We start from the raw sequence: 17,573 nt of genomic DNA, 5'->3' as shown, positions 1-17,573 counted from the left end.
TTTAAGTATTCAAAATCCTTAATAATAAATTTGAATTTAAAAATTTGAAAATGTTTTTAATTCGCATGTTACAAGCTTGCCATGACGTCACAGTAGCAATTCTAGGACCAGCTTTCAAATGGACATATGTCCATACGACTGAATAAACATACTTTGAACGAAATAACTTAATTAAGTTCATGACCGTGCAAAAATATGTTGGTAGCACTGAACTGGCTTCCGGTAAGCGCATGTCAACAACGACTAGGGGTGGACAAAAAGCAAAGTATCTATGGGTTTTGGTACAATTTCTATTATTTCAAGATCTAATTTTTCATTGTATTTCATTTTGATGACCGCTAATACATTTTATTTTTGAGCTGTTCACTTAATGTTTCAGTACTAAATTCAGCTGCCGGCTCAAAAACCTACTATTCTTTGCGCATTGCCCTTGCAGGGTCGTTCATCGGAGCGAATCATTCCAATCCTACATCGGATCGATACGCCGGATCCGACTCGGAGCAAACATCAACCAACTGACAGCACCCGTTGGGTCTTCAATAAAAAAAAGTTCACGGAAAAGGTCGTCGCTCGTTCGTCTGCTGGATCCACCATCGGTTTTTATTCTGATTTTAGTAATTTTCTTCACCTGCCCCGGTGGTTAGTACACGTGCCATTGATCGGTCTTCTCCCCGTTAGTTGGCTAACCGCGTTATTGACCAGTCATCCATTGATTATATTGCGCAAATTTATCCTCCGGATGGTCCGATGATATCGGTCGGTCCGTGTCGTTAGCGGCTTTACCACGAATTGTTGCTATCTAGTGCGCAAGGAACGGTTGATCTCTTTTCTAGAAGGTGGTTGACGAAATCGAAAGCAAAAATTTCGTACTATACCTTTTTGCAGCTCAGCTTGTAGCAACATTCACACGAGGCGTGAATTAATTATAAATCTGTCTAAATTGAGAATGATATACATTTTTGCTCGTGACGATAGCCTAGCAGGGTTGTGCATTTGAAAAGAGAGAAAGAGCAAGAGAACGCGCGCGCGAGAGAGAAAGAGAGAGTGAGAAAGTGAATGCGATATATAGAGAAAAGAAAAAAGAAGTTGACCGGTAATCCCTCTCTAGTATACCACGTATGGTGTCGCGCAGTACTACCGGAGGCTTTTCCTATCGAACAGTAAAGAACTAATTCCTTCAATCCGCCACCACAGGGGTCGGGAACATCGCAAAAAGAAGGGCCCTAGTGCAAAAGACGTACGCCACACTCAGAAGCTGGTGGAAGGAGCGTGCTGAGAAACGAGACGACAGACACCAGCTGTAAGAGCAAGGGAGCAAAAGAGAAAGAGAGAGAGCCGTACGGTGGAGCCAGACAAAGAGGCAACTAAGTACGCTTGTTGAAAGTAATCGCAAAAGCGAAGAAAATAGAGCACCAATTATTGTTCCGGGCTACCTAGCGGCAACCGAGCATCATCAGTGCAGAGTAAAACTCTAAATATTCCTCTTGGTTGGCTTCGAGCAGTGCAGTTTCTCATAACCACATCCCGGACATCCAATGTCAGAACCTCAGTCATCGCTCCTGCTCAAGAAACAACTGGCGGGTGAGTACGGGTCGCCGTGGATGGGAAGGGGAAGAGAGACGACGGCTTGCCAGACGGAAAAAGTCCTTGCCGTCGTCGTCATCGTCCTCGCATCGTCCTTGTCTTTGGTGGTGCGTGTTACAAACTTATGTTCCTACCAAGCCGTACCGAGGACCTTGTCACCGGTAAACGGTGGCATATCGAATGGCAGGGAGCAGCAGCAGCCTTTGCCATTCGATTGTATGTGTCCTCGTTCTGGTGGAGAATGCGGAAACATTGCTAGGATGGAAATCGATAAGCACACATTATCAAGCATTCATTTTGCCGGAACTGGTGATTTCTAGAGCCCCCGGTTCCAGTGGGGCTTCTTGTCGCCTTGTGCCATTTTTCATTCTTTTCTGGTGGTGCAAAGCGAGTGCTCTTACGTTTTGTGGGCCGTGCGCTTTTAGCCAGCAAAGAACACGTTTATTCGGAGACTTTCTTATAACCCTTATGATGAAATGATGCTTCATTTCTCCTGCTTCTTTATATCTTGTGTTGATCCTTGTTGGGTGTGCTTTGTGAGTTAATTTTCTCGACAAAAGTGATAGTTTCAAAGGGTTGAACGTTAGATATTTCTTTGTATTGCCTTCATTGAAACCGGATAGGAGTGTCAATGAACTCTGGTGCTACGGTTATCCTTTTGTGGAGTCCAAATTGCGAAATGCTGTTGATTGTAGTGTAGATGTCTGTCTAACAAATAATTGGCTATATTAATCATGTGGTCATTTTAATCATTTTTTCGATGGTCTTGTAACATCGCACATAAATGTAATGCGTATAGCTTCTGCATTGCAATAAAGGAATGAACATTTTTGAATATTTAGCCGACAAGATATATCAGTGCGCTAAGTGATAATTACGGCTAATATGTATAATAATCTCCTTCCGAATATATTTTAAATGTGGATAGTGAAATTAAAATATTATCAAACATTAATTCACGAGAGGATGGGCATTCTGGCACTAAATTAGGCATGGAAGACTGATGCAATAATCAAGCGATTTGCTGCTCTCTTGTTCCAGCAATATACACGTATCGAAGAAACTTCGAGCATTGTCAACACTCGTAGGGAACCAGCTTTTACATCTAAAACAAAAATATTATTATACTGTAATTTGTGTGCTATTTTTATTTTAAAAACATACTTTTTTATCATTGTAGAGCTGAGCAAAAATCCTGTTGAGGGATTTTCTGCTGGATTAATCGACGATAATGACATCTTTCGATGGGAAGTGCTAATCATCGGTCCTCCAGATACCCTGTAGTAAGTGCAAATTTACAAATACAATAATAATTTCAACTAGGTTAAGGTTGCTTCATTGATTTATTTTTTTTTATTATACATTCAAAGTTATTGTTGCTTTCCATTCGCATAATGAATGGTTTCGATCGATAAAGTTGATTGCTTAGTTTTCTCATATTTTGATCATATTCGTTTGTAAAGGATATAAATCGTAGCATTCGCGCACCATTGACGAAGGTTACTTATTGGTATATTTTCTATTTTAATTATGATCGCTGTATTATCTGCTACCCATAAACAGACTCAAGGTGCTATCCAATGGATCTTTTTCCATTTTTTTTCTTTTCCATCTAAATTTGAGAAAAGTCATCTCGTACATATAATTGCATTTGAACACGTGTGTTTCCATAGCGTTGGGTCTAAACATTCCATTCCATGAAATCAAACTCACAATAGAAAACATTTGGCATGGTTAAAACGAATGCAAGTATGCTCAAAGTGAGGAAAGTATATCGATCGTTGGTTGAAATGGCCTGATAGAATTATTCTATTATTCAGCAGGCTCAACATAGCTAATGATTACAGAAAATCTTAAGCAAATGCGAAATAGCAATCCTAAATCGAAATAGCAAATTCGAAATAGCAATGCGAAATAGCAATAAAAAGACGAAGTAATAGCTGGAAAAGAATATATTGATAGAGATGTGTCATGTTGATAGATATGTGCAACCCAGCTGTTGTAATGGAAGTTAGCTCCTGGGAGATGGTTGATACAGTAATCACTTATAACTCTTTGTCATATGGGAAAAATACTCACAATGAAGAACAGTATAAGCAAGTTGCATTGAAATATGAGGTGTACATAAACAATTGAGATCCACATTGCAATCGTACACCGAAACTCACAATAGAAAACATTTGCCATGGTAAAAACTAATGCAAGTGTGCTCAAAGTGAGAAAAGTATATCCACCGTTGGTTGAAATGGCCTGATAGAGTTGCTCTATAATTCAGGCTCTTAGTAACTAGCGATTACAACAGTACTTGTAGATGATCATACGGCACTCTAAGAAGCTTGTGTTTTTGTCTTCGGAATATCCGAATAACGTAAATTATACAATCGCTACTAAGCTAATCGTTGTAACGAACGAATTTTGTTTTATATTTTCAGTGAGGGCGGTTTCTTCAAGGCACATCTGCACTTCCCTAAGGAGTACCCCTTAAGACCGCCACGTATGAAATTTGTCACAGAGATTTGGCATCCCAACATCGATCGCAACGGAGACGTTTGTATAAGCATTCTGCATGAACCGGGAGACGATAAGTGGGGCTACGAGAAGGCGTCGGAGCGTTGGCTGCCGGTGCACACGGTCGAAACGATTCTGATATCGGTAATTTCGATGTTGGCCGACCCTAACGATGAGTCGCCTGCGAATGTAGACGCAGCAAAGGAATGGCGAGAGGCGTATCCCGAATTTAAACGAAAGGTAGCGCGGTGTGTGCGAAAGAGTCAGGAAGATTGTTAGTAGCATTTATATAATTCTTTTTTTAAATTGTCTTATATTTATTAATTAATTATTGTACGATTACACTTACCTTTAATGAACGAAAGAAAAGCATTGAAAGGATCAAGTACCGGTATCGTCTATACTACTATTGCCCCTTATTTGACTGGCTATCCACTACTGTTATCGCTGCTGCTGATGCTACTGTTGCAACTTTAACATCCCGTATGGAAGTGTAAAAGGAGCTGTGGTAAGAGTATGGTCAGGGAAATCACATAATTTACTTCCTAATTAAATGCTCCAGCCAGCCCTGTGGTAACGGTGTGGTGTGACTGCGGAAGTGTAATCGCAACCCGTATTAAACTCGTGTTGGTGGTGCAAGTGAGCGCGATATTTGCGTCCCAAATGAGCAACAATAACAGAAGGCAAGGAAAGAAAAAGTATAAAATCACTACTAACGTACTAACGTAATAGCAGGATGATGATAGATATCCAGGATGTCGCAAGATGTGTGAACCCCATTTCAAACTGGAGTCAGATTTGGTGAGGACGGTAAACAAAACAAAAAAAAAACACCTATTCGATTGGGAAAGAGATAGAACCCGAAGAAGCTTACCTCACGCAAGTGTTGGGGTGTGTAATGGACGAGTGATGTCGCGGATGGTTGCAGTGAAGAAAAGTAACGTACTTCGTAACGAATAGTATCCAAGAACTTGTTCTTTAGCAAGGCCACGTTTCCTTAGGAATACTGCGTTCCAATTCCGCTCCGTTTCAACGAAAAGTGGATGTAAAAACATATGAACTCCGCCGTTTGGTCCTTATTAAGCTATGGATTCATGATAATTTATGTCTCTTGGAGAACACAGTTCTATCTTCACGAGTTCTTGTAATTCTTGTGTGTGTTTGGCTCAAAGTTGTGAAAATTTTACGATATGCTAGGAGAGAAGTGATACAGTAACGCAAAAGATGGTGATTGTAGACAAAAAAGAGGATTTTTGGAAGGCGGCAACCAAACGCCAGTAATCGTAAGGTGGATGATGCAGCCGGAGCAGAGAATTTGATACTCAGGAACATAAACTACGACATTTATTACATTTACAAATCAGGTTAAGCTAATTGCAAGCATGCTAAAAAAACAAAGAAAAAAGCATAAGCTGAACAGACGAGGATGTGCCGGTATGGTCGGAACGTGTCCCATGAAGGACGCAAGATAGAACAAACAAGCAAAATCTCTCATCGAATGAGTGTGTTCCGTTTTGCATAATCCACCCATTCGTTATGCAGATTTTCAGTACAGACGCTTCACCCGGTTGAAAATCGCATACGAAAATCTACTGTAAGTTAGGCTTATTCCAATCGCTTCTCCGAGGTGAACGCTTATTGTAATGCATCTTAAAATTGTGCGAACTTGTTTATTTCGAGCAATGACTTCCTTTTCTCGATCCTTTTCTAGATCTGTATGTTTTGCTTTTCTAGCGAGGCTTTTCTTGCTCGGTAGTGTAAATATCATACTTTCGTAAGGCTTCGAGTATCCAGCGAAAATCTGATTTTAATATCGGCTAGCTCGGATTGACTTGCCCAACTCTCGTATTCCCCGATGCTTGATCCAACATACGATAAGAATATACCTATTATCAGCTGAAGCTGGGTGGTAAAGCCAAGCAATCAAAGTCTAGCAGCAATTGTGCGGAACAGTGAAGCACCAACCGGTGAACACATTTTGCTCCCCGGTTTTCGGACTACACGGACTGAAAGTATGTGGCGCGGTTATCTGGTGTAAAGAGCGTTGGCAGGAGGACGATGTCGTTTACTTGATTCTAGTAACAGTGCGGGAATGGAAGATGTAGCTCAAATGACAGGATGCCAGGTATTTGCTGGAATGAACGAAGAAGGAAACCCGTTCTGGAATGCGTAGGAAATAGGTATTGCTACCGTACTAACAATAGCTTCTTGTAACCACAATCGTACTAAAGGAACACAACAACAAAAATTACTGACATAGATGATAAAGCGGGAAAGTGAAAGGTTTGAGTGTGTGTGTGTATGTATTGCTAAAGGACACGAGGAAGGAACGTTATGTCTGAGGCAGTCGTGAACGGATGGAAGAAATAACAACCTGGTGGGACACGGTACTCTAGCAAAAGGCAGCTTAGTTAGGCATAAGAAAGGAAAACGAATGGCATTCGACATTGAGGGGTTTGGCAATCAGCTCTTAGGAAAGGATACGCAACCTGAACCCTCTCTGGTTCAACGACTAAATGCAGTAAGGACCGTTAGGATTACCAACCTATAGCTTAACTAGGAAATAATCCACAATTGGTAGCAGCAATTGGCCCACATTGAAAGCGCAAGAAGCAGGGCTGATACCCGTTCGGTGCATTTGCTGCCCCCCTCCCATTTCCCAATTAGGCACCCTGTCGGTTAGGTTCCTTTTGAGACATGAACTTTTTCTCAAAGCAACGTAGCTTCACAAAACTATACTTTTCATCTCACCTATTCTTTACCGCGGAAAGGCAACGTATGCGATCACAATAACAGCATAAGAAGTATTGAGCGTACAAGTGAGATAATTGTAAAACAATTACATTAAAAATAAAGAAGGTCTACATCTGAACTAATTAAAGTAGTCTAGAATGTGCGTAGTGCTCATTACTCGTTTATGTGGGTTGAACTCTTCTGTGGGAAAAGGCAACGAATGGAAAAGGCAACGAGTGGACGCTATGCGAAGCTGATTGGAGTCTCGACTTCCGGACTCAACAAAATCATGCCGCCTAGGAGAATACCTAGAGTTGAACCATCCTTGTACAAACATGCTATCATTCTATAGTTTCCATATGAGTATAACCAGTTTTGAAAATGAATAAAAAAAACTTGATCCGTTTCGCAGTTTTGTACGTATTTATTCTTATGGCATGGTACATATAGAAGGTTGATATGAACATACAGCTGAATATCATATTACAGACTTGTTGAAAAGTCCAATCATTGTTGTTCATAGTATCCTTTTATCTGACGCTTTCGTCTAATGATAACACAAACACAACGCCTTCATTCATGGAATAGGAAGTGCGTGACAACATCGTCGCCTAATGCACGTGCTAACGTGAGTCTGCGCAGAACTTATGTTCATCGTTTTCCAGCAGCACGTGCGTAGCTAATGCCGGAGATTGATGTTGCGGTGCTTAGTTGGGTACAGATATATTTTCAGATCATGGAAAGGAAAGCTTTCGAAATGCTTCCTCGTAATAAACGTATACTTTTGCTTGAACTGAATGTAGTTTACAATGTTTCCATGGTTGGTCGCTTAAAGTTAGCAGCTTAGCGCAGCTGACCGGCATATTGCACCGGCAGGTGTTTGAAAACATTCCCCATACATCCTCCCTTCAGCCCTTGCCTTCCAACATCCATGCTTGACCATACGGATGCCAGATGTTAATAAATGCCGTGTTTATATCGAGATACACTTTTTATCGATTTAGCAATTTTTGTAACCATTTTTGTGTAAATTTCAAAACGGACAATTAGAGATAATGTGCTTTCAGAGCAATTTGCTAAAATGATTGTACAATAAATAGGTACACCACCGTAGGGTGTTGACATTGAAATAAAGCATGGGCAGGTTATTCAGCGGAAAGATAGGCTTGAAATAAAGTGTATACTATTTGCAAAATTTGAATCCTGCATAGCCATTTTGCGTTGCAACATCTTTGTCTAGAGAAACCTTGTATGGCACAGTTTACACTACAAAGTTGAATTAACGACGAGCTTGCAAGGCAGAGGTGGTAAACTCCTAGAATAAAGAGTTAGCTTTGGAGACGAAAAATAAGCTATCGATGGAACAAAGCTCCATATTTGTGGAATTAATTCTTTTCGAACATGCGTCAAATCAAAATGTTTCTACCAAATTGCATTAGAAACACTATCCGTGCGATGGGCAGAAAAATTGCTTATGTTAGCATAGAAAATAAGTAATTCCAATTAGTTTAAATTTAATGATTTGCTTACGTTTCTCACCCTCAAAATATTCACCGCACCAAAGAAAGATTGTATACTTATTTGCGCACCTAATAGCAATGGTTGAGATTTCAAATTTTGACCTACTGCGCCCATGGTTGCTTTTCTCTGATATCCCGAACGGGAGCCGAGCGGTTTTGGTTTACGGTGACCGGTTGGCCGCTTCGGGAAACGCACGAACCACGCGAACACAGCCCCCGCTGGTGGAGGCTGAAGCAAACGTTTGAATTTACACATGAGTTTTGAATTTTGCCGTGGTTGGATGCCTGCCGCGCGGCACGTGGCATAACAAACGGCCATCGGAAGGGCCGCACGCGAACGAGACTCGTCTGAGTAGCGCGGAGCCAAGTGAGCTCGACAGGTATTTCGTTGTTCGATCATCCCGGTTCAAGGTGCCACCCGGTTTCGGAAGCAAAACGATGCGTGCGGCCGGTGTTGGTGTTTTGCGGAAACCGTGTTCAAAGCCCGCGTTGGAGCCCGGTCCGGTGTGGGGATCCGTTTGTTTCGCGTGCGAGTGTGCGATCGTCGCGTGAAGTGGTGTTGGCGTGGGTCAGAGAAGGCAGCGTGGCGTTCGAGAGAAGGAAGACGCGCAAAACCGGCTGCAACTTACCGGTGAAGCGCCAAAGGTCCAACCGAACAAAAGGCACACATAAAAACGGTTGGGTGGGATGGCGGTTGGGTGGGAGAGAGTGGCTTTTGTGCGTTGTGTGTGCGTATTTGTGTGTGTGTGTGCTTTATTCCGCTTCATTCCTTTCATACCACCCATTGGCGGCTCGCCATATGAAGGGCGCCAAAGGCAGAACATATCAAAATGTTCTTGCACGCTCGATCTGTGACGTTCGCGAAGATGCCGGGCATTAAGAGTGTTTCCGGGTTTTCTTTCTGTTTGTGTTCCTGCATCTCGCGAAATCCGTCGCGACCTGCGCGAGCAAAACGGCCGTAAAAGCGTCAGCGAGGGCCTTTTGAAAGTGGCTCAAACAAGGGGTGAAAATAAAAATAAGACACAAAATACGGCCAAATCCCACGCGGATGATGAGCTTGCCGGTGTCATGGTGGTGGGCCTCACCGGTGGACCGGGTGGGCCGATCAATCCGATGCAATGGGTGGCACAGGGTAAACCTCGAATGGGGTCGCATGAATGGCGCTAAAAGAAGGCAAGTTGTGCAAACGGCAACAACGTCCACGCGTCGTAGCAACGGTGTTGAGCGTGTATGTAAGAGAGAGAGCGAGAGCGAGAGCGATAGAGAGTCAGCTAGAATACAAAGAGAAAAAGAGCGAGAAGGAAACACTCCGTCAACCATATGATTCGTGCCACCAACAAACCGGTGGTCGGGCGCAGCATGACCTCGAAGAGATGCTGGCCTTCTTCGATGCCGGTCTTCTCGGTGGTGCGGTTTTTTTTCTTTCTTATTTCACTCCCCACCATTTCGTAGAAGGTGGTGGTTTGTCTTTTGGGCAGAGCCACTTGGTACGTGGGACTTCCTGGTTGTTTTTCTTTTCCCGCGCACTCGAGAAGCCGAGAAGCATAACAAAACACGGCTAGCCAATCTGCACGGTGCGCGTAAATTATTCATCCATATAAAGATGTAACCGTATCCCAAAAATGGGCGTCCGAAAGGGCAAAACAAAAACACGAGGTTAGCACAAAGTCGGCCCTCGAACAAGGCGAGGGATGAAAAAAGGTTTCGTGAAATGAGCTTGATAACACGCGTAATGTTTGCTCAATCGATTTGACGTGTCGCGGACGATTTGAATCGAATTATCACTCCGAAAAGGTGGTGGGACAGGAAACTCGAGCCCGGAGGAGAATAATAATTTAATATTGTGCACATTTTTATACCAACCGGTCGATCGATATTGCTTGATGAGTCAAAAAGGGGTAGGTCAATTTTACCATCCTTGTTTTCGCGGCAGAATGCCGGTTCTATCGAGGCTCAGTGTGCCTCAGCAAAGAGTAGAGAACGTTGTTGACGTTGTGGTTTCGTTCGCCAGCATCAGTTTTGTTTTTTGTCTCTCTTTCTCTCTCTTTGGATAGTCTTGTCCTTCGATAAAGCACCGGCGAAATGAGCTGCTGCCGGTCCTCGAACAAACCGAGTGCCTTTCTCTTCATGCAATGCCTGCTTGGATGCGACGTGGGTAGAAGTTCGATTGTTGAAGTGATCGACTTTTGGCTTCCTATGGCATGTCTCTTGCACTTCCTTCCTTTCGCGCTCTCTCACTCTCTCATTCTTGCTCTTTTTATCTCTGTCGTTTTTCTCCCTTCACTTCCCCTACGGTGCACTATGATAATCGATCGGGTGGATGACCCAATTTTCCACCGCACCGGTGCATGCTGACGATCGAACATGACCTCAGAGCGCATTAGGAAAAGAGCATCAGCATCATAGTGGTTCCCCAAACGGTCGTTTTTTCGTGCATCTTTTGCGGGTAATGGAGTTTCCATTTCGAACCTGTAAGGGAGCCTAATCGAAATGGGGGTGCGATTTATGACACGACAGGTTTTACACTGCAACCTGCTCGTACCTGCTGACTGGCATTTTTGCAGTACACTTTTAGACTTAAAAAAAAAACGAGTAAAGCTTAAGGTATAGCTTCCTTCTCTCTTGCAGCAAGTTGCGCCTTATTAAAGTGCTCATTTGTTAAGCGAAACGTACGCACCGCATATACAAGCATGCACAATCCCGCCATAAATCAGTGCAATTCCTGCAACCGTGCAAAAAACGGCCCTGCAGATATGCTGCTCGATTTGGACTCGCAATAACTTCAACCCGGCACGGTGACATGTCGTCGTCGTTTTTAGTTTCTTTTTGTACCGCATGCACCCATTTGTTCTCGGCACAAATTTAAACTTAGCCGCAAGAAGCGGGCAAAAGCTCACTATCGCTTTCCCAAGGACCCGTATTGGCCCGCATTCAGCCGCATATATGAGCCTGTCGCGTGTGTGCATACGAACACGTACTTTTCGCCGACCGTACGTCCGTATATGGAGTATGAATAAAGCATTCGGGCTACGCTTAGATGGCGGAAAACTTCGACACACAATGGAGGTGACACAATCTAGGGTCAGAGTTATGATAATACTAGGCGGTTGGTTCAACAGAAGGCTGTGTGGAGAAAGGCCGCAGAAAGTGTGTTAAATTTACGTAGCATTTTCACGGATAGCACTACGGATCGGTTGAATTTTTAATGTTAAAAATTGTTCTGACTCTTTCTCACACACAATCACTAGTGATGCTTCAGGCAATCGATCGTTAAAACATTCCGTTTTTTTATTGGAAAAAAAAATAACCGTTTGCGTACACTCACAGCCTTCACAGTTTTCTGTATATGCTCAGGTGTTCCGTCATGTGCGCCACTGGCATTACCGACGAATTGTTGGCAATTAATCGTTGCAAGTCGATTCGAATCGTGCCCAGCTCATTCTCCCCACGTGCTGTGACGTGGAGACGTAAAAAGCCACCTGGAAGCAGGTGGAGAAAAAATCTCAAAAATCATTCAAGAAACTCACGCAGTCCTATTCTCGCGATGAAGATCATGCCACGTCATGGATTTTGATTGTGATCAGAACTGCGGAAACGACGCGAAGTGAAGCGTATTATTGGCGCGTGTTGCGCTGGGCTTTTTGTCACTTTTTGTGGATTCGTAAGAAGCCACCGGGCACGCGGGATTGGGGATACTATTTTTGACGTCAATAAACGGCGTTCATCAAGCCAAACTAGAGAAGTCGATGGGGCGACAAAAAAATCTTGAAGCGATCGATACAAAAAATTGAGCTAGTAATAGCCCGACAAAAAAAAGATGAACTGGTCTCTGGCAAAAGGGGTGCTATTTAAAGAACGGGCTCGCAGCGAATTGACTTTGATGACGCTTCGCAAACTGTGGCGAATTTTCTCATACCATCATTCGAGCGGTAATCCTTGAGCCTTCCGTGGGTCGTCGCATTCTTCAGCATCCGTGAGAGAGGATGATTTAAAATTACCGCACGGTTCGATTTATTAAAAGAGAAGGTTTCCGTGTGCTCGTGATCTCAAGGCGGACAGGATTATGCTCAGTTTCGCTCCGTTTTTCCTTGCCCGTTCGGGTGCATGAAATTACAAAACATCCACCCCCAAAATGTTGCTTCAACATGTTCGCAACATTAACTCACCATTGCGGGGGTGTTGTGGCCTAAGAACGGCTTGTAAATGGGTATGACTTGATGAAGCAACCAGAAATGGAGGCGGCCATCGCTTGACAGTTCGCCAACTGATTAGCTCTTGCATGGATGGGGTTTGGTATCGTGCCGAGAAAACCATCTCCCCAAACGCCACAGTTTGACGAAGGATCGTACCCTCCATCAACCATCGGCAGGACAGCGCTTCATCCGTGAAGGGCCCGCATTATTTGGACACGCGTATTAATTGAGCTCGGTTGACGGTACGAACGGACGGGAGGCCTCAAATGCAATGCAATCGTCTCGTAAGGCCTCGTAAAGGGCGCGAAGATGTCATGCCAGTCCATACCAAATTAATCTCACGTCTCATCCAACCCGTGCCATGTGGCGGCATGGTGGCATGGATCCTGTAATAACTGCAACCCCCGACAGGCCGTTTTTCCACCCGCTCGTACGAACCGCGCAAGAGATAATTAGAATGTGCATGCTGTAAATCATCGCCTGGCACGGCGGCCATTATTCACACCGACCGTAAATGTTTTCTTGGAAAGCGTTTCGCACCGAAACGAGCTAATGAAGCATTAGTGCAGGCGTCGGGTCTACGACTGCTGAAAGGAAGGTTTGAAGCGTCTCTACGTATACCCAAGGACAGTGAATCTAATCAGTGAAACGTGCGAGCTAATGAAGTGACGCCTGGTGGACGGTGACGAAAGGACATCACAACGGAATAAGTGCTGCTAGTGGCGGCCACACAGCCTGCTTTGTTTATGCTGTTTTTTTTTCTCTTTTTTACTGACAGCACTGACAGCAAAAGCTTTCCGACCACCGGTTCGTCGGAGGAAGGACATTATCGAAACATTTCGAGATGGGGCAGATTTTAGCATAAATCCATCCTTTCCTTTTGCTAACGTTGCTACATGCGCTCGTATATGCATATTCATTCGACGTCAAACCGAACGTTCGCGAGCCAGCATATAAAGGCGGGTTGGCTGTGTTTTGGGGTAGGCTTGAATTTAAACCACCACCATTGGGGATGGGAAAATCCCCCATCGTCGTTTGGGTGGGGAAACAACAAACTGAAGGTCTGTCTGCGGGTCTCATTTCGCTCATCATCCGCCCTCAGTGACGTGGCCGTTATTGATTGTGTTGAATAATTTATGGCGCACGATCGAACGCTCCTGAATGGGGGCGCTCTTCGTTTGTTTCGGGGTTTCATCGCAGTTATAAGGCGTTAGCAGGGGTGGGCATTTTTGAAAGAAGAAAAAAAACGCCTTAAAACCACCCACCCACCAGCTCGAAGGTTCGCTTGGCTCATCCATCGCAGGTAATTAATGCGTGTTCCTATTCCAGAACCAAACATTGGACGGGCTTTCTGCTGCGTTTTATTTTTGTGGAGCGAGAGCAAACACCCCGCTAAGCCAATGGTACAGTACAGTGGATTTGGTTGGTGAAAGAGGCACTTGGAGAGAAAAAAAAAAGAGGAAAAGAAAAAGCGATCAGTGGTATCGGTGTGCCAAGTGGCGTGAATAAAAAAAAGCAAGCAAGCAAGCCAAACGAGGCAAAATAAGTGCGGTTGTGAGTGCGGGAAAAGCATTGTTAGAACAACCGCCCGGTGATTCTGCGGCAGTGTGAGTGCAACTGTGTCCGGTGCTGGTGCCTAGGTCACGGTATAAGACACCCAGTTCCGGTTCCCAGCTCCCGAAGGCTAGCCAGGAAGTGATTATATCCCCGACTCGACTGGACGGGCGTGGCATCCTGACGTTAGGTGCGTTAGGGATCGTCTTCACTACGCTCAAGCTCTGATCCTTCTGGGACACACCTGCTGGGTGGTGGTACGGTTGGCCAAATGGAGTGCTAATCGGCTCTATCACACCGATCAGGGTAATGAGCGCCGTGGTTCCAAGCCAGCTATTGATTCAGGTGAGTTTGCCATTTGCGGTATTGGCCCTGTTCGCCCACGCGGTGATAATGGGCGTCATTTCGTTACGTTGGTTTACGGGACGCTTTATCGGGAGCTTTCTTTTCGAACGCGATCCGCCAAATGGGATGGGAGCGTCTTCCATTCGGGTGCGGCGTAAATGGAATCTCATTTCTGATTGAATCCGGCGCAGCTGAACGACTAATTCCCGATGGTACATCGGCATGGTGTGTTGTTCGTCTTTTGCGGTTACCATCCATTTTTTTTCCGAGACATTTTCACCCGCGATAACGCCAAAGGATTTAGTGTCCTTTTTTTCTACTGTTCTACGGCGCTTTTCTTCCTCCAAAAGGCAAATTCTCGGAAGTCGAGCCGAGCTGCCCCGATGGCTCCTGTTTCATGTTCACAGTTCCGAAATCAAGCAATCGGTGAAAAGGCGACCCGGACAATGAAGCCCGAAAGGACGAAATCAAACGCTCAAAGTACCCACCCCGATGCTGAGGGTTTCCCATTTTCACGGCTCATGGGCTTGTTTTGTCGCACAGGACGCAGGACTCTTTTTTTTATCGTCTTCTCTCGATCGCTTCAATTATGCCGATGCCAGCCGAGAACAGGCCCTTGGCCAAGACACCCACAAGGCGAATAATGCATTCACGTGCGGCGAATAATTCCCGATAATCTCGTTAAACGCAAGCAATGGCCACCGTGAGGAATGAGCGAGCGTGCGCGCACGTGTGGGCATCGCTTGATGTCCTGGTGTACGGTGGAAAAGCAGCATTCTTCAACGAAAGCACATCCTGGGGAAGTACGAGTATGCTCTCTCTCTCTCTCTGCAGCACGATTAAGGACACGGGACCGTTGACGGTGTACGGTGACAAAGAATACGGGCCAAAGATTACGTGGGCCGTTCGAAACGTCCGTACCACGGATCGGTATTTTGTCATTTCAGAATCATTTACCATTACCGGCGGCTACGGCGCTGTACCGCGGAATGTTCGTCCTTCTAACGCTTCGGCACGGCACAAATGCTGTCCGACAGGCGCTTGTTTTTAGTTGGAATCGCTTCGCCCGGACGAGATGAGTAGATTAAAATGTTTATCAACACTCATTGCATCTGGCAATGGCCCCGGGGAGGGGGTCAATTTCAATATGTAGGACGTTCGTAGAATAAAAACCGTGGCCACAAAAACACGTCCCTTCACTTTCGTGTGGGCGCCTTTGAGGATCCTCTGGCCGTTTTCCTTTTTGTTGTTCTTGCTTTCCCGCTTGCTGCTCGATACATGGCTAATGGATTGGCTTTGATGTCGTGGTTTGTTTGCTGGACGAATGGACGTTTGCTTTCGTGTGTGTGTGTGTAGGGGAGGAAAGATGAAAAAAATGTTGTCTCTCGAGCGCATCATCTCAGTTGCAAAGCAAATATTGCATGATGTTCAGCCCGGCAATCGGGGTAGAATCGACGGAATCGACGCTGACGACATTGCATGATGATTATTTTTGTCCCGTAGCTTCCATCGGTAGCACACACACACACACTCTTCAATGGATGCCCTTCATTGAGGGCGAGCGTTTAATGCAATTAAAAAACCTACCCACCAGCCTGGGTTTGCTTGGTTCACTTTGCACCCGCCGCTCGAATTGATGGGATTTGCAGGCACTTCCGGTCGGGATTGTGTTGTTTTCAGGTGAACCTGCCGATCCCGTCGGAAATGGATGGAAAAAATTGAGCTCGATCGCTCGAACACAAGTGCACTATCGCTATCGTTTAGCGGGCGCGTTTAGCAGGTCGTAGGGATGTAAACTCCTCTCCCCTTCAGGTGGGTGGTTGCTATCAGCGCGCTCTTTCGAGCTTCAGTTCGTGGAAAGCAAAAAAGAAAGAAAAAAAAAACAAACCACCAACGTTTCTATCACCTTTTCCATCCACCGTCGCATGATCAAGGAAACTTTGAACCTCCCGTTTCGACGTTTAATGGGGATAAATCGAACGCGACAGTTTCGAAGCGAGTGGTGTTTTTTTTTCTCCCCCTTCAATCGCTGTTGCTTCTTGCCCTTTCGGGTTTCTGCTGCAGCTGCTGTTGGAACGGAAAACTCATTTTGCTGAGCTATTATCGCAAAAAACCACTCCCGCTGGAGGCGACAAAAAACCCACGGAGCCACGGTATAAACGCTGCCAGTTGCGAGTTCGAGGATGTCCATCAGAACGTCAGCCAAACGGACGCGTGAAACTATGCCATCGACGAACGAACCCCGGGCGTTTGGGTGCATTTTTAGCTTCCCGTGGGCTATTAGTTGATGAAAAGTGCTGCTCATGAAAAAAAACAACAGATCATCCAGCACACTGTTGCGTTGAAAGTGCGCTGCTTCTGATAGGGAAAATTGTTAAAAATAACGTTCCATTATGCAGCTCGTCAAGGGAGCTGCGATAATCTTCGACCCCGGGGTACGGAACTTTGATCGCATTTTTTGCCGGACGCGTCTAAAAATATTAATGAAAAGCGATAGCACCCAAAGAGAGAGAGAGAGATGCACCCAGGTCGTCCAAGGCTGCTGGATGAGCGAAGCGTGGCGTTGGAGAAATTCACGCGATCTCAAGAAGGTTTACTGTTAAAAATAGATAAACGATCGCGATGGTTGCGATCGGCTGGAAAATTCGATTCCCTGGCACAGTAAAACCGATCTGCATGGTTAATGAGCAGTGCGAGATTTCTAAGAGCGCGTCGCATCGGTAAGAAGTTAGCAAAAACCTCTGCTCTGAAGTCGATTGAAAGCGGTCTGTTGCAGCGATTGCTGAAGATCGTCCCGATCGTATCGTTTAATTAAACTCTGCACCCCGATCTCGCTGAGGTCCAGTTTTAATTGACGAATTGATACGTTTCCGTACACCGCCTCGAGGGCCAAACCGGACCAATAAACATCGAGAACGGTGGGGCCACTTCGATGGTTCTCATTCCCTGACGCAGCACGGAATTGATATGCGGCGTTTTGTGTTGGTCCAGCAAGTTGAGTTCGCGTCGCAAATTGAGAAGCACGTCCGACGGACACGATACCGGAGCTCGCAGCTGCAAAGCCAGCCAGCTATATACAACCGGAGGTCAATTATCTTTAGTGCCGCTTTTCTCGCTTCAACCACACGGTGGCAGA

General features: G+C 45.1%; 2 protein-coding genes across 3 annotated transcripts in view; both read left to right on the top strand.

Annotated features, from left to right (window-relative positions):
• The first annotated feature begins 554 nt into the window (after nt 1-554).
• Nucleotides 555-4,371, top strand: LOC128721895 (ubiquitin-conjugating enzyme E2 G1). Of its 2 annotated transcripts, none has more exons than XM_053815697.1 (4): nt 555-596; nt 1,195-1,581; nt 2,765-2,864; nt 4,017-4,371. In XM_053815697.1, exons 2-4 carry the CDS (start codon nt 1,536-1,538, stop codon nt 4,369-4,371), a joined length of 501 nt encoding a protein of 166 aa, XP_053671672.1. In that variant the 5' UTR covers nt 555-596; nt 1,195-1,535. The 2 variants fall into 2 exon arrangements, with proteins under 2 accessions (XP_053671672.1, XP_053671671.1); XM_053815696.1 differs by having other exon boundaries at nt 2,765-2,867.
• A 9,024-nt stretch (nt 4,372-13,395) lies between these two features.
• The window catches only part of LOC128723855 (uncharacterized), a 61,918-nt gene continuing 57,740 nt past the window's right edge, over nt 13,396-17,573 (top strand). Inside the window, exon 1 of the mRNA XM_053817625.1 lies at nt 13,396-14,437. The gene's annotated coding sequence lies outside the window, so the exon portion shown is untranslated. The remainder of the gene's footprint in view (nt 14,438-17,573) is intronic.

This window comes from Anopheles nili, chromosome 2 (genome assembly GCF_943737925.1).
Source record: "Anopheles nili chromosome 2, idAnoNiliSN_F5_01, whole genome shotgun sequence".
NCBI lineage: Eukaryota > Metazoa > Arthropoda > Insecta > Diptera > Culicidae > Anopheles > Anopheles nili.
Note: the sequence above shows the minus strand (reverse complement) of the source record. Positions and strands in the feature narration are given on the sequence as shown.